At 34.9% G+C, this 24,925-nt stretch overlaps 2 protein-coding genes across 3 annotated transcripts; both read left to right on the forward strand.

The window, feature by feature from the left end:
- The first annotated feature begins 3,404 nt into the window (after positions 1-3,404).
- On the forward strand, positions 3,405-11,821 carry LOC120329290 (lysosomal alpha-glucosidase-like). The gene is made up of 6 exons (XM_078118358.1): positions 3,405-3,552; positions 4,158-4,320; positions 4,978-5,304; positions 5,387-5,654; positions 6,753-6,943; positions 8,850-11,821. Exons 1-6 carry the CDS (start codon positions 3,464-3,466, stop codon positions 10,473-10,475), a joined length of 2,664 nt encoding a protein of 887 aa, XP_077974484.1. The 5' UTR covers positions 3,405-3,463; the 3' UTR covers positions 10,476-11,821.
- LOC120329291 (H(+)/Cl(-) exchange transporter 7-like) lies at positions 11,794-23,005 on the forward strand. 2 transcript variants are annotated; one of them, XM_039395867.2, is made up of 17 exons: positions 11,794-11,975; positions 14,083-14,160; positions 14,399-14,464; positions 14,539-14,671; positions 15,464-15,573; positions 15,993-16,136; positions 16,803-16,938; positions 17,490-17,596; positions 18,282-18,444; positions 18,993-19,189; positions 19,617-19,710; positions 20,381-20,605; positions 21,041-21,254; positions 21,730-21,904; positions 21,987-22,154; positions 22,328-22,408; positions 22,820-23,005. In XM_039395867.2, exons 1-17 carry the CDS (start codon positions 11,922-11,924, stop codon positions 22,895-22,897), a joined length of 2,223 nt encoding a protein of 740 aa, XP_039251801.1. In that variant the 5' UTR covers positions 11,794-11,921; the 3' UTR covers positions 22,898-23,005. The 2 variants fall into 2 exon arrangements, with proteins under 2 accessions (XP_039251801.1, XP_077974485.1); XM_078118359.1 differs by lacking the exon at positions 11,794-11,975 and adding an exon at positions 12,706-13,437.
- Positions 23,006-24,925: the final 1,920 nt, after the last annotated feature.

The following is a 24,925-nucleotide window of genomic DNA, read 5'->3' on the forward strand; positions in this document are numbered from 1 at the left end:
CGACCTTTGACCCCCGAAAAATTCTTCTTATACTTTACCATTGCAAAATTTTCGGGGCTATTTTAATAGTGCTTTTGCGAGTTGGCGCCTGTAAAATGAGGTATGTGTTTCAAACCATCATTATGATTCATCGCATAAAACAATCTGTTTTTTGAAAGTACCTGTTAATAATTTTAGACTAGTCTATCATAGAGATGTACCGATACCACTTTTGTCGCCGATACCAGCTAAAAACATCGATACTACAAAAATGCCGATATTCCGATACCGATACTATGTAATTGTTACCTAATTAGGTGTGCTGTGTAGGGCGGACGGGCTAAAACAATGGTCTTTGAGCGTTGTTCATAGTAGAAAGTACACACTATATTTCGGATCGAAAAAAAGAGATGTATCACATAATATGAAATTGATGTTTGGTATCCAGATGATTAAGATGCATTGTACAGTGACGCAAGTAAAATCGATGTTCCATTAGAAGACTCGTAAGCCGGGATGTACAATTCGAATTTAATGTCAATATCGCGACTTTCGAATATCGTTACTCGTGTTTAAAAGAATATCGCCCACACATTCTAGCGCCGCCGTCCTACGTTCAAATTAAAAGCATTTTACAAATATTTTATTTTGTGGTTCGTAATCGTCGCCGCAATAAATCAAAGCCAACATGAAAGAATATCAATGAGCACCGACAAGTAGGCCTACCTATAACCGTCGAGGATGTTTTTTACTTTACTATTTCATAATATTTTACAATTGCTATCATATCTTTTGAAACAGTCTAGGGGCTCCAGGCGGTCATGTCAATATATCTATAAAGAAATGTAGTTAAATAGAATTAAAACCTGAGGGATAATTGTGTCGGAATTTAGTTTATTGATGTCGACGGACTAGATGACACTTGTACTTGACGAGAAACAGTCAGAATTTATAGCCGTGCCCAAAGTGCATGCCTGACTTGGATGACCATGCTTCCGGAAACAAATAACAAACTAATCCCATACCCGACATGAAATGGTAACCGGGCGAGAGGCCGTGGTTCGCCATATGGTTAAGCCGCCATATCGGTCCTCCTCTCCCCCAGCATAAATATGTAAATCATATCCTATGTAAATCCTATCAGGATGAGATGTTTGTTAATAAATAATCTCTCAATGCCAACAACAAATCTGCATTATTTTATCCGAGCAAACATAAAAATGCTGCTCAAAACTTCTTTGCTCAACAGCCGCCTAAAGGTGCACAAATTTACGTCTTAGCACACGAAAACGAATTCTATATAGCTCACAGAATGCTACGCGCTGTATGTTTCGGTATCCGTATCGCATAATATCAACATGAGCAAAGCTCATCCACCGGAATTAGAGAAGTTTATGGATAAAAATTTGGATTTAAAGTTAAATTGTGAACGACCTGTTACGGGTATATTGCGAGGTTTTGATCTTTTCATGAATCTAGTTGTGGATGATGGAACAGAGCGCCGAAAAGATGGGACGGGACCACTGCACCTGTTGGAATGGTGGTCGTTCGTGGAAATTCGATATTAATGTTGGAAGCAATGGAATGTATACAATGATTTTAAATTTACTTATCGAAAACGACAAAAGAACCCGATACCCCAATCCAATCCATGATTGGTGCATAGACTGCTATGGAACAATCAATCTATTTACCGAGCTTGTTTTTTAGTAAGAATTTTTTGTCATTATGTTATTTTTGCAATGAAATTTAACTAGGCCTACAGCATTACCATTTTACGACAGCGAGTGTTTTTTTCATTCCATATTCTTGTAGGGAAAGCACTGTTTGTGTTACACATACAGGTTTCACATTTTGAATTTGATTTAAAGATTAAAGATGATTTTTTGTTTTATTGTGTTTTTGGTGGACGGGCAGTAGGCTATATGTACGTTTTTAACTTTTTTCATTGAGTTTTGCCCGTCCTCCAGGTTCTCTGTATTTTGTTTGTTGTTGTTTTGTGTTTTTGTTTCTATCAGAGTGACCAAATAAAATTGATTGATTGATAGTAGCCTTCTAGCGAAAAATACAATCTTCAATCACTGAAAATTTCAAAGTAATTGGTCCAGTAATTGAAGAAAGAAGGTGATTTTTCATAACGATCAGAAGAAAACTTCCAACATTGAGAACACCAAGAACGACAGAGCTAAGCTCAAATATATGGATTAGGATTAGGATTTACATATTTATCCCGGGGGAGAGGAAAGCCGATAAGACGGCTTATTCATATGGCGAACCACTGCCTCTCGTCCGGTTACCATTCCAAGTCGGGTATGGGATTAGTTATATTGTTTGTTTTCGGAAGCATGGACTTGGTGGTTGAGGAAGCCGTAACCGACCAGCGGTTACATGAACCACCCAACGTGGCGGTGTGACTCAACGGGCTAAGCGTTAGGAATACGCTCGCCACCGCACCTCTAATTACTCTGCGTGGGTTCGCAGGTTCGAATCCCATGCAGGGATGGTTATGTGCGAGAGGATTGCTGGACTCCTCGCCGTCGTTGGGTGGTTCACGTAACCGCTGGTCGGTTACGGCTTCCTCCACCACCAAGTCCATGCTTCCGAAAACAAACAATATAACTAATCTCATACCCGACTTGGAATGGTAACCGGAAGAGAGGCCGTGGTTCGCCATATGGACAAGCCGTCATATCGGCTTTCCTCTCCCCCGGGATAAATATGTAAATCCTATCCTATCCTAAGAGAGCTATGCTCAAATATATGGACACGTAGAGTCACATAATTTTCATGACGTCATAGAGAAAAAAAAGTAATAGCCTTCTGGAGAAAATTTTTATCTTTAACCACTGAAAATTTCAAAGCAATTGGTCCAGTATTCGAAGAGAAAAGCGACTTTTTAAAAACGTGTCAAATAACAACAACAACATAATATTGAAACGATCGTTATGTCCACTACGTGTCCAATAACATAATCACAATCCAGCAATCGGTCCATTTCATGTCCAATAATAATAATTCGACCGGCGATTTCCTTTAAGGCACGTGAGGACGTGACTCTTGGTGTCAATTTCGAATTGCCTCTTTCAAAACAGTCTCGTTGTTGTGCACTACGCCCTGCTGCTGCATAGGCCGATAGACAGATTTCCTTGGTTTTGTCGAGTTGTTTTTATTAAGTTGGCTACATTAGTTGAAAGTGGGATGGTGTAGATACGCTTTGGACATAACAGGTGTAGCGTCCTGAAGGCTAAAAGCAAACTAGTAGTAGGTGGGTAGTGCGTAGGTATTTGACTCTGTAACGGTAGAAAGAATATACCGGTATTGCAGCAATTTCTGATTTAAGAGTCACCCTATCCAGTTATCGTATCAGGCTCGACTGAATGGACTTAGGCTAAATATTAAAATAACGTTACAATTTCCGATTTCAGAAATGCATAAACTGTTTAAGTGAAACTACAGAACTAGCAGAATACAGGAATATCTGAAGATGAAAATAGTGAAGCTTTTAGCACTTTTCACTCTGATGAGAAGTGTCCAGTTCTGCATTGCGGCTCACTGTGATGTCAACCTTGAAAAGTAATAATCATGAGTTTTAACATTTACAGATCGATGTGGTTGCTTCTTACTGCAGTACTGACATATTTATTTTGAGCCACTGTACCGTAATTTCAGAATTTATTCACCTATCACAGTAGCCTATATTAAATTGTGGGGTCTTGTGTAGTTTCGTACCTCAAGTACTTCTGGTGAGCATAGGACAGTATGATAGGGTATGGTGGTTTACGTAACCGCTGGTCGGTTACGGCTTCCTCCATCATCAAGTCCATATGTAAATCCTAGTGAAGTAGTGACATAATTTTGGACGACGTAGTCAGGTGGAGGTTGGAATTGACATATGTAAAAATAGTTATGCCCACTAGAAGTACTTGGGGTACGAAACTACTCTAGAATCTAAACATATGTCCAAAACACAAAAGAAAAAATTAATAACTTTTGCACTAAAGAGTTTTAAACCAATAATGTTGGTGGCAAAGAATTTTGAACAGGTGATAACACGATTGATTTATATTACCATCGCGACAGCCAACAAGCATTGTCGCTGCAACAAATTGTGTGTTCGTTTTATTGAATCAAATATTGAGGAAACCTGCTCAGTGCTCACCACTATTATTTATTTGTAGGAGAATTGATTGTTTTCCGGAAAGTTCTCCATTGCATCAAGAAAAATGTGAACAGCGAGGATGTTGCTATAATCCCCGCCATTCCCAGCATGCAAACGACGATGTTCCCTGGTGTTTTTTTCCATCTGATTATACAAACTCTTATTTGCTAACTGACTTCCGGGTAATGTGCAATAGGCCTATACCTTTTGATATCCAATTGCCATTTTGTTAACATAGTTGATCATTATCGACTTAGGCATGATTCAATTTCTTGTTTGTACATCGCCATCAACTAGGAATTTTAATGAATGTAAATTTTTTGGACAAAATGTCATGGTTCAGAAAGTATCTCTCGAATTTAGGATATCTGACAAGTGACAATTTAAATAATTCGATATTTGAAAAAAAATATCAGATATCAAAATGTTGATTATGAGAAGTTGGGAAATAACTGATGAACATTGATTATTAAAAATCTAGACTTTTTTATTTACACTGATTATTACTTATTGGCAATTTCATAATATGCTGATTTCACACCTCCTGTATTTATACCTTATGTTCTATATGATATTCAGCGATGTTTGAATTTTGTCTCTTATGCATAGAACTGGGGTGACACTAAATCAGCAAAAACTGAAGTCTGGATTCATTATTGTTCATTCTTTTAGACTGAAGTTCCTATTAAACCTTAATTTAATATTAAAATGAGTCTTCAACTGTACAAACAACTCGTATTGAGTACCAGCACTAATTTTACATTTGATCTGATATCTTGAATGTGTGATGTATTGATATGAAAAATCATCACAAATATGAAATTTGTTTTTTATTCTAGGAAACGAATACAGGCTTCGAAGGGACTTTGAAACTTTCTTATTCTGCGGCATCTTATCCACCAAATGCGCTTCCGGTTCTGAAATTATTCATTTATCTCGAATCTCCTAATCGCCTCCATTTCAAAATTATCGACCCAGTAAACAAGAGATATGAAGTACCTATTGCTACTCCAAAGAGTGTGAAATCAGTATTACCACTTCTGTATGATGTCAATGTATCATTGAAAAATGAAAAGTTTTTTTTGAAAGTAGTAAGATCCGATACTGGCCTAACCATATTTGATACAAGTGTGGGACCAATTTTGTATGGAGATCAATATTTACAGGTACTTTTACTGTTTTATCATTCAATGTTTATTTTTTTTTATGAATTATAATTACTATGTTATTCATGTATAATTTTTCTAGATTTCTACTAGTTTGGCATCTTCAAATATATACGGATTGGGAGAGCGCCATGGCAAATTACGTCCTGATGTATACTGGCACCGCATACCATTTTGGGCCGCTGACCATGCGCCAGGGTTTCCGCAAGGAGGGAACTTATATGGTGATCATCCTTTCTATATTGTTATGGAACCTGATGGCAAATCACATGGTGTGTTTTTTCTCAACAGTAATGCAAAAGAGGCAGAATTGCAGTCTGAACCTGCATTAACTTGGAGAAGTATTGGAGGTTAGCTTACAAGAATTTATTTTGACAATTATTATTCAAATTCGTTGCAGGCCTCAAGTTTCACTATTTTTCTAACTGTTTACTTTGAATGCTTTTTTGCTGTATGCACCTATTTTTAGGTCATATGAGTAATCATCATATGTTACTGTGTTAAAATGAAAATTCATGCACATTGCCACATTACTTACAATGGAGCTGTTTGTTGGCACAATGTAGGCTATAACAAACAATACACAATAGCTTGAAAATTGTCACATGGTATTATTATCAGCATTATTCCAGAAGTGGTCATATTTTATTAAATGAACTGTTGTAACATTGTATTCATTACATTGAAAGAAAAATTAATCATAAAATGATTTTTATTCATTCAAGTAATCTCAATTAAGGCCAATAAACGTTGAAATTCTTACATGCCAATATGAGTAAACGCAGTTTTGACAAGACGTCCCGGATTTGTCGAGAATTTCAGCCGTGGCATGGAATTACAATGCCACTTGCACAAATGGTAGGGAGAGTCCACTCTCTTGTGTAACATAATTAGCATATTATTATTTATGTAAAGATTCTGAAAATACTGATTCATGAGTTTCTTTGCTTCTGAGTTTGTGGTTAACTTTTCTCTCACCTGACAAAATTGCTCATAATGAACATGATTTGAATAAGGCATCAATTATATCACAATTCACAGATGAGTGGAAACTTAATCGTAGCAGACTAAAACATATTTTATTATTTTAATGAGAAATTGTGATACATTAGGCTACCTATTTATGTATTTGAAAATCACATCACATAATTTATAGCCTACTCAATTTCAGAATCTTTTACTTCAATATTTTTTAAAATTTCGGTTACATTGCATTATTCGTTTTGCAATTCAACTAAAACTGAATGGAATCATCATGTGATATTTACTGTTCTGTATCACAATATGTCAATATTGTTTGTCATGTCAGTTTTCTAAACACTGTTTCAATTTTTTTTTCGTTTCATTTTGCACATATTCCATTGAATATAGCAATTGATTTTGATATCTCATCAAGGGGGCAGATTATATTTGACTTTTTCGTAAAAATGATATTTCTTCTTTTTTAGGCATTATGGATTTTTATATCTTCTTGGGTCCAAGTCCAGAAGAGGTTATTCAACAATATACAGATACTGTTGGTCGTCCGTTCATGCCCCCAATGTGGTCACTGGGTTATCATCTGTGTAGATGGGGTTATTTAACAGCAAATACCACATTGGATTATGTAGAAAAAATGAGGGAAGCAAAAATACCACAGGTGACAAATTGTTTTATTTTTTGGGGGGATTCAGTATTGTATTGAGTTGAGAAAATCTTGTTTGAAAAGTTTATCAAATTTCGTTAAAATGAGTATACATGGTAATTGGTAACCATTGTATTTAAGTAATATGGAATGAAAAATAGGCATTAGAATTATCATGAAATCTTACCTCTTGTGCATGCAGGGGCGGACACCCGGGGGGGCAAGGGGGGGCGGTCGCCCCCCCAATAATTTCGTAAAAAAATTTGATACATGTTGTTTCCGCCTTACAAAATTATCATTTCCGAAAAGTGCGATAGTCAAGCGCAATTAAACGGTTAATATTCACTGATATTATGACTGTTTTCTTACAATAATGTGGACCAGGGCGCCTTCACCGGTGGACGTATCTTTTCACGTTATGGATTTCGTGCGAGGCCCAGCATAATTTGCGGGCAAAGATCAAAGCATTTACTATGTCGAAAAGTTGAAAAGCGACAATATAAAATACTAAAAATAAAACTGTAAACAATATAAGTTTTGTTGAGGCCCGCGACAGTCTAAAAACGCTTTTCTAGGCATGGAAAATTGCAAAATTTCGTGTGCCTACGGCACAAGTTATGTTTGCTTGACCCTTAAAAACATTTCGTCACTAAAATCAAAACACGGTCAATTGTGAGCGGGATTTGCCTTTTTTATCCATTACTTTTAAATTGACGTCGAAAATTTTCGTGTTAACAAACAAAGCTGAGAACGCGACTTTTCCCCGGTTTTTGATGATATATAAGATAAATAAAGTATATTCGATCACTTTTTGTATTTATTTATGTATTTTTATTGTACTGAAATAACTTTTACTACGTGAGAATTGACAGCAAATTTACGGATTTTTCGAAAGGGGTTATCTTTAAAAATGTGTGACAAGTACATCTCAAATTTATCGAATTCGCAAAATAGCAAAAATACGGATCAAAACAATATATAAACGGGCGGTTTACCACACATTTTTATGTCCGCGGATTGCCGTCGTGTTTTAGAGTGGCTCTTGTTTTGTCGACTCAACCGCAGTTTAAATTGAAGATAATTAAATTAATAAATCAAGACATTTTGAATATGCCTGTATCGGTCTTTGATTGATTACTTTGCACAAGTGAAAAACCATTTTTCGTTGATAAAGTCTGCTTTTTTTCAATCGCCGCGACTGTTCCGCGTGGATTTCGAGGCGGTGAATTTGTATTTTTGATTTACTAGTATACTTTATAATTATTTTCATTGTATGAATTAAAATTGTACTATATGGGATTTTATATCAGATATCGAGATTTTTGTAACGGCGATAACGAGTTCGGAAGATTGCAAAAATAGGTATCAAAATTAAATACATCAGGCAGCTTATCTCATATTTTTATGTCCACATATCGCCGTGGTACTTTAGTTTAGTAATATTTAATATAGTCGCAACAGCGACTTACGTTGCACACTATTAAATTAATATATAAGGACATTTTAGAATCTCGTGCTGTCATGGATCGACAGAAAAATCATTATACGCTTAAATAGGCGGCTCTTTTAACGAGCGCGTAATCCCGGTGCTTGTTGCAGACGGCAATGGGAAATTCCGACTCTGAGCCGTGGGCTAATTCTCGCGGAATTCAAGAAATTGGTTCAGTGACGCGCAAGTTCCGTGTCCGAGCAAAGCAGCCTAGGTACTCGATATATGAGTAGCAAAATGACATGCTAATACTTAGAGAATGACATCGACAGGTTATTGTTACGTGACGATACACGGCGCGGTGTTTTTCGGTAGGCGATCCAAGTTCGCCCCCCCAAAATTATGGAAAGTGTCCGCCCCTGTGTGCATGGCTAAAACTCTACCACACATAATTATCTTAAATATCTAAATAATTCATTGTTATCTATTCAGGATGTACAGTGGAATGACATTGACTACATGGATAGACAATTAGACTTCACATACAATTCAACAACTTTTTCTACATTGCCTTCTTTAGTTAAGAATTTGCATTCACATAGACAACACTATGTAATGATTGTGGATCCTGGAATATCTAGTGATCAACCGAAAGGTTCTTACTCTCCTTTTGATGATGCTGTTGCGTCACATGTACTTGTTAAAGATTCTGTAACTCAAGAACCTGTTAATGGAGTCGTATGGCCTGGTAATGTTGTATTTCCTGATTTCACCAATCCTGCAACTACAGAGTATTGGCACAAACAACTTTCACTCTTTCATCAGTCTGTTGAATTTGATGGTGTTTGGATAGATATGAATGAGTATTCAAATTTCCAGGATGGCTGTCCGAAGCAGTGTTACAAAAACAATACGTATGACTACCCACCTTATGTACCAAAGGTCACAGGGGGAAGTTTATTCACCAGAACAATATGTCCGTCTTCATTGCAATATGTTTCTAACAATTACAATGTTCACAGTCTGACTGGTCTATTTGAAATGAAAGCAACAAGTGAAGCTTTGATTAAAATTCGAAATAAGAGACCATTTGTTATATCAAGATCAACTTTTCCAAGCGCTGGATTGTACGGTGGACATTGGACAGGGGATATAAAAAGTACATGGGAACATATGAGACTCACGATTCCAGGAATACTTGGATTTAACATGTTTGGTATTCCTTTAGTAGGAGCTGATATTTGTGGCTTTGGAGGAAAAACCACCATTGAATTATGTACAAGATGGAGCCAACTTGGAGCTTTCTATCCTTTTAGTCGTAACCACAACGATATTAACGGATCTCCACAAGCTCCAGTTGATTTCCCGAAATCAACGCAATCAATAATAAGGAAAGCTTTATCTCAAAGATATACATTTCTTCCATACTTGTATACCTTATTTCATATAGCACACACCTATGGTGGGACTGTAGCAAGACCTTTGTTTTTCGAATTTCCCACCGACACTAACACATATGCAATTGAAGAGCAGTTTTTGTGGGGTCATAGTTTAATGATATCACCTGTTTTGTATCCATCTATGGACTCGGTGAAAGGATATTTTGCAAAAGGATTGTGGTATGATGCTTACATGGAAATGGGGAAGCCTATTTCGTCTGAGGGGGAAATGTTTATGTTGAACGCACCTATTGATTCCATTCCGCTTCACATAAGAGGCGGATCTATATTACCATTATGCGATCCTGACATAGTAACAAGTATGGCTGGACCGTTATTTTTAATAGCAGCTGCTGATGAGCATGGAAAAGCAAATGGCTCAATTTTTTGGGATGATGGTGACACATTAGGCACATACCCAAATGGAGAATTTGTGTTTTTCAAATTCGACATGAGAAACAACACCTTATCTGGCAAACTTGCGAAAGGCAGTAAAAGTCTTCCAATGAAAATGGAGATGAGTAGAATCTTGATATATGGTTTGCAGTGCCAACCCACTGAAGTGACTTTTAATGGACAAAGTGTTAAATTCGTCATGGGATCATATAATGATTTAACTGTAAATTTGTCTCATGCCACTTTCCAGGATTCTTTCATATTGGAATGGACTTGTGCTTAAACAGATTTGAAAACATCCACCGTAGAATCAAATCAGCTTATGTCACACTTTATAAATTTATTAGAAATTTTGCAATAGTTTGCTTCTAACAGCCAAACCCAAAAATAAAAACATAAGGAACTGCCCCCAAATTAAAACTAAAACAAGTACAGCTATGAAACCCACACCAAATCATGGCCACTGCTCCATAATAAAAGAAGATGATAAAAGAAGACTTCTGGAAAGTATGACTTGAGCTACTCTGATTTTAATGTGGCGACTTATTATTAGAAAACCTTTTAGATATTGATCTTATTACTGTGAGAATAATTCAGAAAGATATTCTTGGCTTTCTTTAAAAGTATTTGCCTAATATCATGCTGGATATAGATATTATCATGACTTCATGAGTGAAGCTTACTAATTATTATTTTTTTGTCACATTTCATTCACAATTTTTATGCCATATTATATTCTCACCATGTTTTCCTATTTTTCACTTCATATTATGCGATGAACTTACTACATTATGCATTTATTGCTTCTGATTTTTCGTGTGCAATTTTCCCTATTTCTTGTTCAATACATCTGGTTTGAGAGTAGTTGCAAAATGAGAAATTTAGGAGTTCACTGTTTTTTTTACTGTGATGATCATCCCGCCATATTAATGCTTTCAAATAAAATATACTTATCTGCAAGTCAAAAATCGATTTGTCTAGATCTGACATTGACACCCTATGCTCCGCAGGCCAAATCTGGGATCTCGCCCGCCTGATGCTGCCACTGCCAAACTAAATTTCGATGTTTTAGCTAATAAAGCTAAGGAATTTGTTGAGATTGCGTTTATATTTAGTTTTTTCACGACTCGCACGAGGCTTATTGTTTTCCACTTTTGCTTTGGCACCACTGTATATATATTGTTCATAAAATGAACATCTTTACATGGCTCTCCAGTCTAGGTGGGCAAAATTTTTGCCCCTGGTTAAAAACACCTTGCCCACCTCTGGTTTAGACTGCTTTTTTTTACGTTTAGCCTGCCCATTTATTGGTCTTGTGAAACAGCACATAAGCCCAAAGTTTGGAATTTGTGTTTCCAATAATGTTTGTACTAATGCTTTGTAAATTATCCATTCTTATGAATAAAAGTAAAAGTGTATTTCTATTTAATAAATGTTAAACATTATACCAATGGGAATAACCATAATCTTTCGAGTATAGTTTCTGCCATTGATATATAATTAAACTAATGGATTTACTTCAAAATGCCAATGATTTTCATTTCATTTTTTTTTTTTCATTTAAAGTATATTATTGTTGTTGTAATAATTTTTTATTATTAATGAATTGCATATATTTGATTGCAGATATAGTATAATATGTGTTGATAATTTAATTCTGATAAATAGTTAGGGTTATAGCTGCTATTACTGGATTTTCGTCTACTTTGCAATATTTATAAAAAGTGCAATGAGTGATCGAGATTTATTGATTGTTGAAGAAAACGAAGTAACATCATCAGAGGTATGTTTAATGCTACACAACAATATCACCGTCAAATAAGTTTCAAAAACTGCCTGCTATTCTATAAAACTGAACTTCTTTGTCTTTCAAGTCTTCTTGTCCAGGAAAAACAAACTTTGGAAAAATATGACTGAGTTTAGAGCTAAGATATTGTTGACCTTATATAATAACAATCAACAAATAATAATCTAACACAGGGGTGTACAACCTGCAGCCCACAAGGAAATTTGTTTGGTCCGCGGAGAAGTAACAATTTTAAATGGTTTGCGCCCACTAAACAAGTTTTTCATTTAGTTTAATCTGGTACTTGCAAGTAATTCCAATGTCTTAGCTACAGCTAGCTTGTGCGAAGCGAACAATGCATGTCATATAGGATCAATAACCAAAATTTTTGTGTCTGAACCTACTAGAAACCTATGTTAAATAAATGTGCGGTCTGTGGTTTCACCCAGTTATTTTTATTCGGCCCTCCTGTACAAAATGTTGCAAACCCCTGGGCTATCACAAAGAACTGAAATACCTTCATATATTGTACGCCATGTACGGTACTTGAAATTGTTCTGATGTTTCAATTATATTGCGAATTCAAATATTTTTCATTAATAGCTTTGCTATCCCTGTTTATTAACAGCAAATAGTATACCGCGACAAAAGATATTTCATTCAGGTATCGTAACATCATTTGACCCTCTTTCCTCACCAATAGGCATTTACCTTTTCATGTTCTAGAGGTCATTGATGACATATTGAAATGAAAGAACTATCAATAAAATTTCTTTTGTTTTTGAGACTGGTTATGTTTTTGTAGTTTTAACAATGCGGTCCTGATATTTGATACATGATTGTTTTTCATACCTCATGTTATGAAATGTTATGTATTGCTATATTACATTCGCTGCTTTTGTTCAGGTTGTTTAGATTTTGAGGTCATAGAATGATAGGAAGGTATTTTGATTTAGTTGCAGAAGAGTATGAAACAAATAATTAGGAAGCGGAGAAATGATAATAAAATATGAAATTTTCAAATTTCTTATTGTGTTGAATAATTGCAATTTGTATGATATTCAAATCATTGAAAAAAGTTGGAGATTAAAGAAATGTTTAAAAATGAATTATACAAATTAGTTGCTTTCCATAGTGATAAATGTTTCCAGCGAAGATGCAACTTAAAATCTTTATATTGCTGTTGTCAGTAGTAAGAAACAAATAATATTGTCCGATTTTTGGTCAATTGTCAAAAGGACCTAATCGTTGATATTTAGTGCCTGAAGTTGCTCTTGTTTCTTACACGAAAGATGATTCAGCGTACTGTAGTTAAATATACTGAAAATTTGTTTCGTAGTGTAATAAGGCTTGGTAAAATCTCTCTCAATTCTTCAAATTAATGGTTGTTATTGCTATCTGGTGTTGAAAAAGTAATTACAGGAATCTCGCCAGCATGGATCAAGAAACCAAATTTATTGTAAGGAGTAAATTATTACATAGTAGCAGTTAATGTTGATGAAATAATGTCTTTTTAAAATTATGTCAATTTGAATGGTGTTATAAAGAGAAGATTAATTTTATCACAGAAAAAGTATAACTGATAAACAACAGATCTTAAAGTATTATTATGAACTGAAAATTGTGGGCCTGATGGCATAGTAGTTAAAGTGTAAGACTCAACTGGGATGCCATCACCGGTTTGAGTTCAAATCCCACGCCCGCCACGCGATCCAGGGTGTAACAAATTGGGTAGGCGATGACGAACTGGAAAAATTTCAGTATTTCCGAAAATAGTAGTTCTTTTCACATCGTCAGATATGTCGCTGCTTGTCCAGCGCCTTGTGAGTAAAAGGCGTAAAAGAGCGTCACATAAAAATAATTCTTCATTAAACAGTCCAGGTTGGGTATGAGATTTAATATACCGGTAGTTATCCATGTTTCGCCTTGTGAGTAAAAGGCGTAAAAGAGCGTCACATAAAAATAATTCTTCATTAAACAGTCCAGGTTGGGTATGAGATTTAATATACCGGTAGTTATCCATGTTTCTAGTTTTTCTAGCAAACAGTAACCAGTACTGTTTTGATGATTTATACTTTTATATTTTTCGTTGTGTAATGTGTAGGATGAAGAAGAGAATCCAGAACGAGTGCAAGTTCGAAGACCTAAACAATTGAACAAATACAGTTTTCATCAATTAGAGGTATATTGAATATTGTGGATTTGATGTTTTTTCACAATAGAGCACATCTAGACATGCTGCAAAATCAATAACTAATTATTTAATTAACATCTGGAAAAATAGAAGTGTTTTCATTTATGTGTTTGTCTTTTGAACAAATCAGCCCAAACTTGATGTATTCACCAGAAAGACATTTAATATTTCTATCGATATTCTAACGTGTAATCTGAATGGGCCAAATTGTTTTTATTTTTGTTAGGCATTGGATTATGATACAATTGAAAATCAACTACATATTGAAGAAGAGAGTGTTACATCAAAACAGGTTAAATTACTCCTATTTTTTCTGCATTAATTGAAAATTTAGTGCTTCAAAATTAATCTTATATATTTCAATAGCAATGGGCCTGTATTCGAGCACAAAGATGGTTGATTTGTATCATCATTGGAGTTATGACAGGGGTTGTTGCTGTTATTATCGATATTTCTATTGATCAACTGGCAACTTTGAAGATGAATACATTGGAATCTTGTAAGTTTTTGAGTTATCAGTTTTATACCAGTAATCTGACATGGACGGGTGGGTAACTGGGTGAGGAGCCGTGGTTTGCCATATGATATATTGAGGTGTATTATTGCCTTTCCTCTACCCTGTGAAAATATTCAAATTGTATCATATCATACATTTATACTATCAAAGTTTATTTGTCAGTGATGATTTAAGACTGACAAAATCTGAATTTGATTTTACTTAACAAATTCTCATTTTTTTCTGAAAAGGAGTCAATAATTTCATCAAATCAAAATATTTAAGTCACTTCGAAGATTGAATAATTGCTTGAATTAGAATACGAGAAGAATATTATTTGTTTTTGCTGCCTAGATATTCATATTTCCAATGCAGATTTGATTCCGATGGTGGCGATTTTTTTATAAGCAATGGTTCAAAATTCTGCCATCACACTTTAACAAATTGTATTCTTCAACATTTTATGAGACCCATGCCATGCTTTCTCAAGCAAGAGATTCGCAACAATCATAGAATAAAATGAATGGCACTTAGCATTAGGTATAATCAATTGAATATATTCTAATAATTATCTATTATATTTTTTATGCCCTCAGTGAAAGATTTTGATCTACTACATCAATTCAGAATTGAGATGAAAAATTTCTAAAATCAAGTGTTTGTCATAGTGTTCTGGGAGATCGTAGATTCTGTCAGTCTTTCATTTTCATATGACAAGTTGATTTGAGTGTTTCAAATCATTAAAAACTATAAATACTTATGTCATGTACAGTAACAGGTTTGGTATATTTTCAGCTATTAAAGATTGCGTTCAATCAGATTGTCTCTGGAAACCATTGCTAACATGGATTGGTATAAATGCTGGTCTTGTGGCATTTGCAGCTTCCATAACAACATTCTTGTCTGTAAGTTTCAACTAATTGATAAGTTGTGATATTTGAGGTAGTTCAGGTTATTCTATCTTTATATAATACATGTATTTAATGTTTTAACATACTCATTTTGAGATATAGGCTACGCCTTCTCAACCATGTTTCTTTATATTGAATTTAACAATTTTTCTTTACTATTTGAAATTGACAAAATCGATAGTTTATTACAAAATTTGTGCAGTCTATTCACAGTTTTATTTTATTAATAAAAAGGTGTTGCTTGACATGCATGCATATCGTTTATAATTTTCTAACATTTAGAAAATAACAATTGCTCCCTCTGGTTATTACAATATTTGAATAAATGATAATTGTTAACTAATTCATATTGGCTTATGTATCAAATTTAGCTTGTTATGACTGATATAATTGGATGACTATTTTGTTTTTAGCCTGTAGCAGCAGGAAGTGGAATACCTCAAATAAAATGTTATTTAAATGGAGTAAAAGTTCCAGAAGTGGTCAGACTAAAGACATTGTTTACAAAAGTTGCTGGTATTATCGCTTCTGTGTCTGGAGGTCTTGCTGTTGGAAAGGTTTGAATCTGATCACTTTACTAACAAAGGGTCTTAAAATGTCATTCAAATTTACTGAAAAATCTTTTTCAGTTCCTATAGTCGCTAGTTTTCGACTAATTTTATAAAGAAAATATCAATTTGACAATTTTTCAATCTATAAGTTTTGTTATTTCTCCACTGAAGTCTTTTTTGGAACAATCGGTGCTGAAAAAGAGCTGACATTCCAGCTGATAATGTTATATACAATCCACTGCTGATGATAACCGAAAAATGCCATGACAATGATTGCATTCAACATAAATGAGCCATTACGTTAATTCATAATGTTTTTATCCTAATTACAATGCAATACAATTTATTCAATTAGAATAGAAAAAGGATTGAACATATTTAACAATGAATAGACTTTATTTAATCATGCGTCGGAATAAATTTGTGGTGGTCTCATTTGAAATCAACAATGGATAAAAGGTCCTATTGCAGATGAAATAAACCGTTTTTCATCGTTCGTTGTCATCTCTAATCACCATTCATTCACCTTCCTGCTATAGGTCAATAAAGCAGAGAGCCCTGAATAATCACAGGAAGTACTGTATTTTGATATTCTTTGTTGTTTAATGTTCCAGAAATGTTATCAGATTTTTTCTCACAAATTTTTTAAAATGGACTATTTTTTTTATACAGGAAGGTCCCATGGTACATTCAGGGGCTGTGCTCGGTGCGGGAATATCACAAGGTCGTTCTATGACCACTGGGTTGAATACGCCATTCTTTACACATTTCAGAAACGACAGAGAGAAAAGAGATTTTGTTTGTGCAGGTTTGTCGATTTTTCAATATATTATACCTAATAATTGATTAAGTTTTGTCAATGTTTTTTAGGATTGTTGTCTAGAGAAATTCACAGGTTACTAACATGTACTTGCTTATCTAATCTTTTTTTACATTGATATCGTAATAAAATGAGATGCCAAAATTTGGCACACACAGCTTTAGGTGCCATACTAATATGACGTTTTGTAAGGAATATCAGATTCCCGCCGTAATAAGGGTTATGGGCACTCGTTCATTACATAGCCTATATTGGAACTTACAAAATGGGGTTTCCTCAAAACTTTAAAATGTAATAAAGCTAATTTGGTTCTATTGCGGCCAAATAGCCGCATGTACAGCTAGTTATGCTATAGAGACAGCTGGTTTAGAGTCAGCGAAAGCATGTTTAAGCAAATATTTAAATCAGATAAATCAAGTTGCTAGGAGAAGTTCTGTCATCAAATTTTGGGCAGATGGAAGTAGGCTTTCATCTCTCCAGTCTCCATAGCGAGAAATCATGGAAAATTTGTATAAAATGTTTCTATATTAATTTTTCAGGAGCAGCTGCCGGTGTGTCTGCTGCATTTGGAGCTCCAGTGGGTGGAGTATTATTTAGCTTAGAAGAGGCTGCAAGCTTCTGGAATCAAGCTCTAACATGGAGAATTGTGAGTAAATACAAACCTCAATCATTTCTGTGTATTTGATATGTATTGTTTACAAAGTAAAACTGTGTAAAATTGAATTATGTTGCATAAAGCAGCTGTAAGATGATAACTTGAGCAAAAATTTCTTATCTCCTTCTACTATAACAATGCAAACTTTTTTTCAAGCATTATCTTTTTCTTATCTTTTTTATTTATTCTTTCAAATCATGTGTGGGATTATACCAGAATTTCTAAACCCCGTGTAATTTATTCAATCCAAATCTATGCATATGGAATTGTTAACTAGTTGTGTATTCGAGTGATATAGCCTCGCCCCTGGATTAATGATCCATGATATAAGGTATGCTTCGGAATGACCCAAACTGATGGAATATTGTAGTTGATTGTAAATTCTTGATTTTAGAATAGTTTTACTTTAAGCTATTGAAATTTTAGGTATGAATGAAAATGCTTTCTTTTAAGCTGTTAAAAAAGCAAAAGCAATCAAATTGTTGATCAATTTAATCTCACTTCCCATTCAACCCCATTTTTAATATACAATTCAGATTATTTGGTTTAGGCCACCACTGGTTAGACTTAGGATTGCTGGTATAAATATGAAATCTACTTTGTTAAAAAACGAATTTTGCTACTCAGGAATGGCAAAGACTAAAATACTATTTTTCAAAATGTTTTTTTTTTTCAGTTTCTTTGCTCAATTTTGTCGAGCTATACTTTGAACTCTTTACAAAGTTTGTATCATGGTCATCCAGGCGATCTTGCATATCCTGGCCTGATTAATTTTGGGAAGTTTTCAGGAACATACGTGCCCACAGATTTGTTCATCTTTTTCTTTATGGGCGTTATCGGTAAGTGACAATTTTGATTCACTGTCTTTGCATCATCATAACAAACTGTTTTGGCAGTTTTGTGCTTGGCACATCATGCTAAGCCTTAGGAATATGCTTGCCATTGTACCTCTGATTACCCTGCACAGATTTGCAGGATTGAATCTCATGGGGGATAATTGCATTGCTGGACTCCTCGTCATTGTAGGGTGGTGCGGTTATGTTTACTCTGCCACTACCTCGATGCACCCAAATAAATAACTGGCTAACTAATCCCATATTTCGAGATAGACCGTTGTCTGATTGAAAGGACATAGTATGCCATATGATTAAACTGTCTAATCGGCTGTCCTCTCCCATAGGAATAAATATGAGAATTCTGTCCTCACTGACGTAGTTAGTATACTGTTTACCAAATGCTTAACCTTTCATCATATGTGGCAAAAGGATAGTGTTTATTCTAGCATATTTAATGACATTAGAAATTAGTTGATATAAAAACAATTAACTTTGAATCAAGGTGTCTTTCTTTTTTATGATAGTTTTTCATGGTACTATTTTGTTTCTAGGTGGTCTATGTGGAGCTGCTTTCAATTCTTTAAATATTCGTTTAATGAAATTTCGCTTGAAATATGTAAGATGGAAATGGTTGCAAGTCATTGAAGCATCTGTCGTGGCAAGTGTATGTGGCACAATAGCCTTCTGCATGATGTATTTCAATATTGAATGTAAACCACTGGGTCAAGATCCAACAATGAAATTACAGGTGATTCAGGTTTAAGCCATGAAAATATTACAGAATGTGTTGCATCTCTTAGTACTGAAAAGTTCAAAGAATGGATATCCGGTACAGTACACAGTTAAACTAAATATAATACACATATTTTAATGTTTTATAGGTGAGGATTCTGTGTTGATATTTACCGGTACTTATATATGTTACTGAGCTATATCTATTGCTCCTTTGACCATTCGTTTATTTACTTTTACATATTAAACTAATTACCAGATGAACATTTTGCAATTATATTGATTCAAATGTATTAATTAATCTATCAAATGGATAATCTAATTTACAATTATACATTTTTAAAATATTTGCGAATTTAATTTCATTTGTCAAGCATTGACTCAACTCACTCAAGTTTACTGTTTGATTCGGGTTGCATACTAACGTGCTTTTTCCCTTCTAGTTTTTCTGCTCTGATGGAGAATATAATACAATGGCGACATTATTTTTTACAACACCTGAATCGAGCGTCAAAAGTCTATTTCATGACCCACTTGGTGAGATATACGTTTTTATGTTTTGAGAATAACCACATATATTTTGATTTATTCCATGGTTGTTCCTAATTATCAAATTATTTTTACTTACCGATCTCGATTGGTAAGTATGTTGATGGTATTTGTCTGTTAGATGCACGCGATATCTCACGAAAGCGAGGTTGAATCCGCTCCAAATTTTGCATGTGCATTTAGCATATCGCAGACCAGAAGCCTATTGATTTTGGATGAATTATGTCGTATAATTAGCGAGTTAATAATCAATTAGTGATGGGACACACGGTGTTGCTATGGAGTATGAGCAGATGAATTGAAACCACAGTTTCTGTTTTGGGGGATCCCCTAACTTTCGATTGATAAGGTTTCGGTCTCCGACCAATATTCCGTTTGTTTGTTAGACACTTTCGTATATTACGCGATCTCGTGAAAACGAGGTTGAATCTGCTCCAAATTTTGCATGTGCATTCATCATATCTCGGACCAGAAGCCTATTGATTTTGGATGAATTATGTCATATAATTAGCGAGTTATTAATTAGTTATTAATGGGGCATGTGGTATTGAGTCAGAGCGAAGGAATCGAAACCGTAGATCGATAAGTTGGCGGTCTTCGATCGCTATATAGTTTTTATATTATCAATTTTGTTTCATTATTTCCTTCAAATATTCAGGTTCATACTCTGCTGTTACATTGATAGTATTTGTACTGCCATATTTTTTCTTGGCATGTTGGACATACGGACTCAAATTGCCCAGCGGACTTTTTATTCCATCGTTATTGATTGGGGCTGCATGGGGAAGATTAGTTGGGGTCATTGTCAATGCGATATCCCCAACCAGTTGGTGGACACAAGATTTGGCCAAATATTCACTCATTGGTGCCGCTGCTCAATTGGGTGAGTAATTGCTACAATTTGTATGTATGGTACAGTTGTTTTATTTGTGGAACTAAGTATTAGGATAAGATTTTCATATGTATCCTTGAGCAGAGGAAATGGATAAGGCGACCTAATCATATAGCGGCCTCTCGTCCAGTTAACAGTCCTTGTCAGCCAGTTATTTGCTTGAGGAGTCCAGCAATCATCCTCTTGCACACAATTAGCTTTCACAGGGTTCGAATCTATAAACCCAAGCAGGGTAATCAGAGGTGCGATGGCGAGTGTATTCCTAACGCTTAGCATGATGCGTCAAATGTCGAACCTGTAACGTAGCTTGGTGGATGAATAATGTTTTTTGCTAATATAAATGACTATTTTACAGACAGCACAGGCGCACAGCATTTGAAAGTATATTGGAGTCTATAATTAATTGCAAATATATATATATTTCAGGTGGAACAGTTCGAATGACCATCAGCCTCACTGTTATCCTTATTGAAGCAACTGGGAATATTTCTTACAGTCTTCCATTGATGGCAGTTCTACTTATTGCAAAATTTGTTGGTGATATGTTCAATACCGGAATATATGACATGCATATTGAGCTTGGTAAAGTTCCAGTATTAGAATGGGATCCACCACCACTATCTAGCAAAACAACTGTTAGGTATGATTAGTTGAGCTTTTATGTATCTTCTTCTTTTTGGGTAGGAATTTCATATTCATACTGAGGGAGCGGAAAGAGAATAAGATGGCCGATTCACATAGCGGACCATGACTCTCATCTGGTCACCAGTCCATGTCTAGTTTGATAATAGTTAACAATTTGTTTGGATCAGATGCAAGGCCAACGGATGGTGGAGGAAGCTGTAAACTACCAGTGGTTATATGAACCACCATTTGACACCGAGGAGTCCAGCAATCCTCTCGTACATAGTTATCTCCCACAGGAACCTGCGTACCCACCTAATTTATTTAAACTTGTGATGGCAACCTTATTCCTAACGCCTAGCACAGTGTGCCAATCGCTGAGGCAACTTCAAACAACACCATCTTTTGTTTTATTACACTGTGTTTGGATTTGTGTCGTTTAAAACAAATTTTAAATCTTGTTTTTGATCAGTTTTTACTTGCTTTTACAGTGAAGTCATGCATCAGCCTGCCATAACCCTGAATCTTCATTGTCGAGTTAAAGATATCATGGAGAATTTGTCAAGTTCGACCTCGAATCATGGTGGATATCCAGTGCAAGATGATCATGGAAAATTTCGAGGAGTGATTTTACGTTCTCAGTTGCTTATACTCATAAAACATAAGGTTTGTATAATACCGGTATTTGTAATCCATCAGAGAATATCAAATTTAACACAATTTTCCTTTTTTCAATGAATTCCCGCAGGTTTTTGTGGAAAGAACTTCAAATGGATCACCCTTATCATTATCAGTATTTCGAGATAGCTATCCAAGATTTTTCAGTGTCAATTTACTGAACGTTTCGGCAGCGGAACGTGAACTACATGTAGATCTTGAACCATATGTTAACCCTGCTCCATATGTTGTACATAAGGTAATTTTTTTTTCGATATGGTATCATTATTTAATGGAAAGCTAATTTGCTTTTTTAAAATGATATGATTGATTTTAGTATTCATGTCATTGTTACACTTATGCCAATGTTTCATTTTAATTGTTATCCAGTTGCAAATTTAATTTCATCAGTTGAATTATTCTTCTTATCAGAATTCATCATTTCCAAGAATATTTCGCCTATTTCGAGCCCTCGGACTTCGACATCTTGTTGTAATAGATGATGACTATAGTGTAAGTAGCATACGATTTTATATTTAGTATTTTGAATGAAAAAACACGATGTAACCATAATCGTGTCTTGGTTGAACATGATAAAAACAAGTTGCTATTGTGTGCAGTTGATTTTCCTGCTCATGTAGTTAGTCAAGATTGAAATTCATATAATATATATACAGATATATATACTGCAAACGTTAATTAATTCTGCCCTACAGAAATATATTATTTTATTTGAATAAGTGATATTTACTTTATCCCTTGCATATCGTTCATGGTAAGGTATAAGTTTATTAACACATCATCTTGGTATCATAAGTAAAAGTCCTTTGCAATTTTCTGTGATCCACCACCTCATCCAAAGAGTTACTTAAGGTAAGAGGCCAAATTAGGTATGCTGTGCTGAACTGGTTTTCTCTCATTCAGATCATTGGAATTGTGACGCGAAAGGATTTGTATAAGGCTCACAAAGCCAGAGAACATTCAAGGATTCCTTGCCATTAAAGGATTAATGAAATATTTGGTTTTAGTACATTATCAAGTGCACTGTGTTTGTTTTAAATTTATTATTTTGTAAGGCGTGAGTCAAATATAACCCTTGGCATAATCGCATGGTGGACTTGCACACTTTGAGAATAATCGAAGAATCGTTTAGATCAGATATAATAACATGTGGCTTTAATAATCGGGAGATGGTACACCATCTGAATTGTAATCATTGCATCTGTATTCTCCCTGTGATACGATATGTGCTCAAACCTTTGTCAGTGACATAAGCGACGTATTATTTTCGAATGATAACATCAGGATTCTGGGTGTAGTGCGTTTTCTGCGACTCCATTCATGCCCGTGAGTAATATATTAGAATGGCGTCATAAGAGGCTAAATATAAAAAAAACTTTTGAAGAGTGAAGACAATTAGTAGGTTAGATGTGTTGAATAAAATATCTGGATTATGTTCCTGTAAAAACTGTCTAGATCAGGGATGGTCTATCTTTTTGCTATTGCTTTTCGAATTAGGTTTATATATATATATTTATAGAGTGTTAAAAAAGTAACGCAAAATTTAATCTTCAAAAGTTTAAAAAAAAGGAACTCAAAATTTAGTCATCCACTGTGATGGCCGAGGGGTTAGGGCGTTGGAGTTATTTATTCTCGCGCGGGTTCGAATCCCGCTCGCAGCGACCCTCTTGCTTCAAACTTAAGAATGAGTCTCATTACGATGGAAGGATGAGTTGGCTTCTCACCTGCTTTCCTTGCGGCTTCTGATGCTTTATTTTCTGATGAGTAGTAATTTCTCACCAAATCAATCCTTTTTTTGACGGTAGACTTCACACGCGAAGAGAATGAATGTTTGCTAAGTGAATTGAATTTGCATGATAACTATGGTAACCAGGCGAAAAAAAAAGATCCTAAAACTGAGTTTGTTGGAAGTCTGGTATGAAGAATTAGCTTTCGGTGTTAAAAGTTTAATTGGAATCGATTTCTGTGACGCGGTTTGGTGCAATGACGAAAAATTTCGACGATGTCCAAGTCGAATTTCATATCCGAATATCGCGATTCTCAAATATCGTTTTTAGTGTTTATAAGAATATTTTATATATTTCAACATAGTCGAGATAGTCTGGGTTACTGCGGCAATAAATCTAAAATCAAATTTTGTCGTAATTAATCTTTTTCATCCTTAGTTTCTATAGTGACCGAGCATTTCCTACATTTGCCCCGTATGAACTAGCTCTTGAATATCATTTAGTATCTATCGCAGATTTTATTTTTACACTGCCGTCATTAATATAGTTCAGTGCAAGTTTGCGGTATTAATTTATAAGCAATAATAAAAGCATAACAGTCGACGTGAAATATTCAAATCAGAACTGACTTGAAGAAAAATGAAACACGATTTTCAGTCTTAACTCTCCGTCTTTGGCGGATGGCAATTTGTGAATTGGGTCGACTCATTTGATTACCACGATAATCGCGTTATAAGCAAAACAAACAGTCAAAATTTGTGGGGGGAGGGATAATTGTGGCGGAATTTAGCTTACCGATGTCGATGTCACGCTGACGATAAACAGTCACAACAAGAGTTAGCCGCGACAAAAATCCGAATTTATGTTAATTTTACTGTTTAATTTGAATCATTTCTCTGGGCGCCTAGTTGTAGCTAATTTCAATCAACGAAAATATCGTGAATACCCATTTCCTGTGCTCATGGAGTTAAGAATGTATTTGGAATTCTGATTCAAAGATATTTTTTAAAATGTATTAGTCAAGTATTCGGTTGTGGCTTGGTATTATGGCTCTCCTTGGTATTATTACCACACTGGATCACAAGGCTCTGTGACATCGGATAATATAGAAAATGATCCCAATTATTACATAAGATGAGAGCAGGGTCGCATTGATACGTTGAGAGGCCCCATGCTATATATGCTGCTTGTGAGCCCCATCTCTAACAATGACGTAATTCGTAATAATTATTCTGATGCCATTTGGTCACTGCTTTGTCATTAGCAAAAACCTTCATTGAAT

The sequence above is a fragment of the Styela clava genome, chromosome 12 (genome assembly GCF_964204865.1).
Source record: "Styela clava chromosome 12, kaStyClav1.hap1.2, whole genome shotgun sequence".
Classification (NCBI taxonomy): domain Eukaryota; kingdom Metazoa; phylum Chordata; class Ascidiacea; order Stolidobranchia; family Styelidae; genus Styela; species Styela clava.

What these genes read in the sequence shown, in the direction of transcription:
- LOC120329290 (XM_078118358.1), top strand. Translation starts at nt 3,464, where the DNA reads ATGAAAATAGTGAAGCTTTTAGCACTTTTCACTCTGATGAGAAGTGTC. An exon ending in ATGGAGATCAATATTTACAG is followed by an intron (nt 5,305 to 5,386) that starts GTACTTTTACTG and finishes TAATTTTTCTAG; the next exon opens with ATTTCTACTAGTTTGGCATC. An exon ending in GGGAAGCAAAAATACCACAG is followed by an intron (nt 6,944 to 8,849) that starts GTGACAAATTGT and finishes TTATCTATTCAG; the next exon opens with GATGTACAGTGGAATGACAT.
- LOC120329291 (XM_039395867.2), top strand. Translation starts at nt 11,922, where the DNA reads ATGAGTGATCGAGATTTATTGATTGTTGAAGAAAACGAAGTAACATCA. An exon ending in GATGAATACATTGGAATCTT is followed by an intron (nt 14,672 to 15,463) that starts GTAAGTTTTTGA and finishes GTATATTTTCAG; the next exon opens with CTATTAAAGATTGCGTTCAA. An exon ending in AAGAGATTTTGTTTGTGCAG is followed by an intron (nt 16,939 to 17,489) that starts GTTTGTCGATTT and finishes TTAATTTTTCAG; the next exon opens with GAGCAGCTGCCGGTGTGTCT.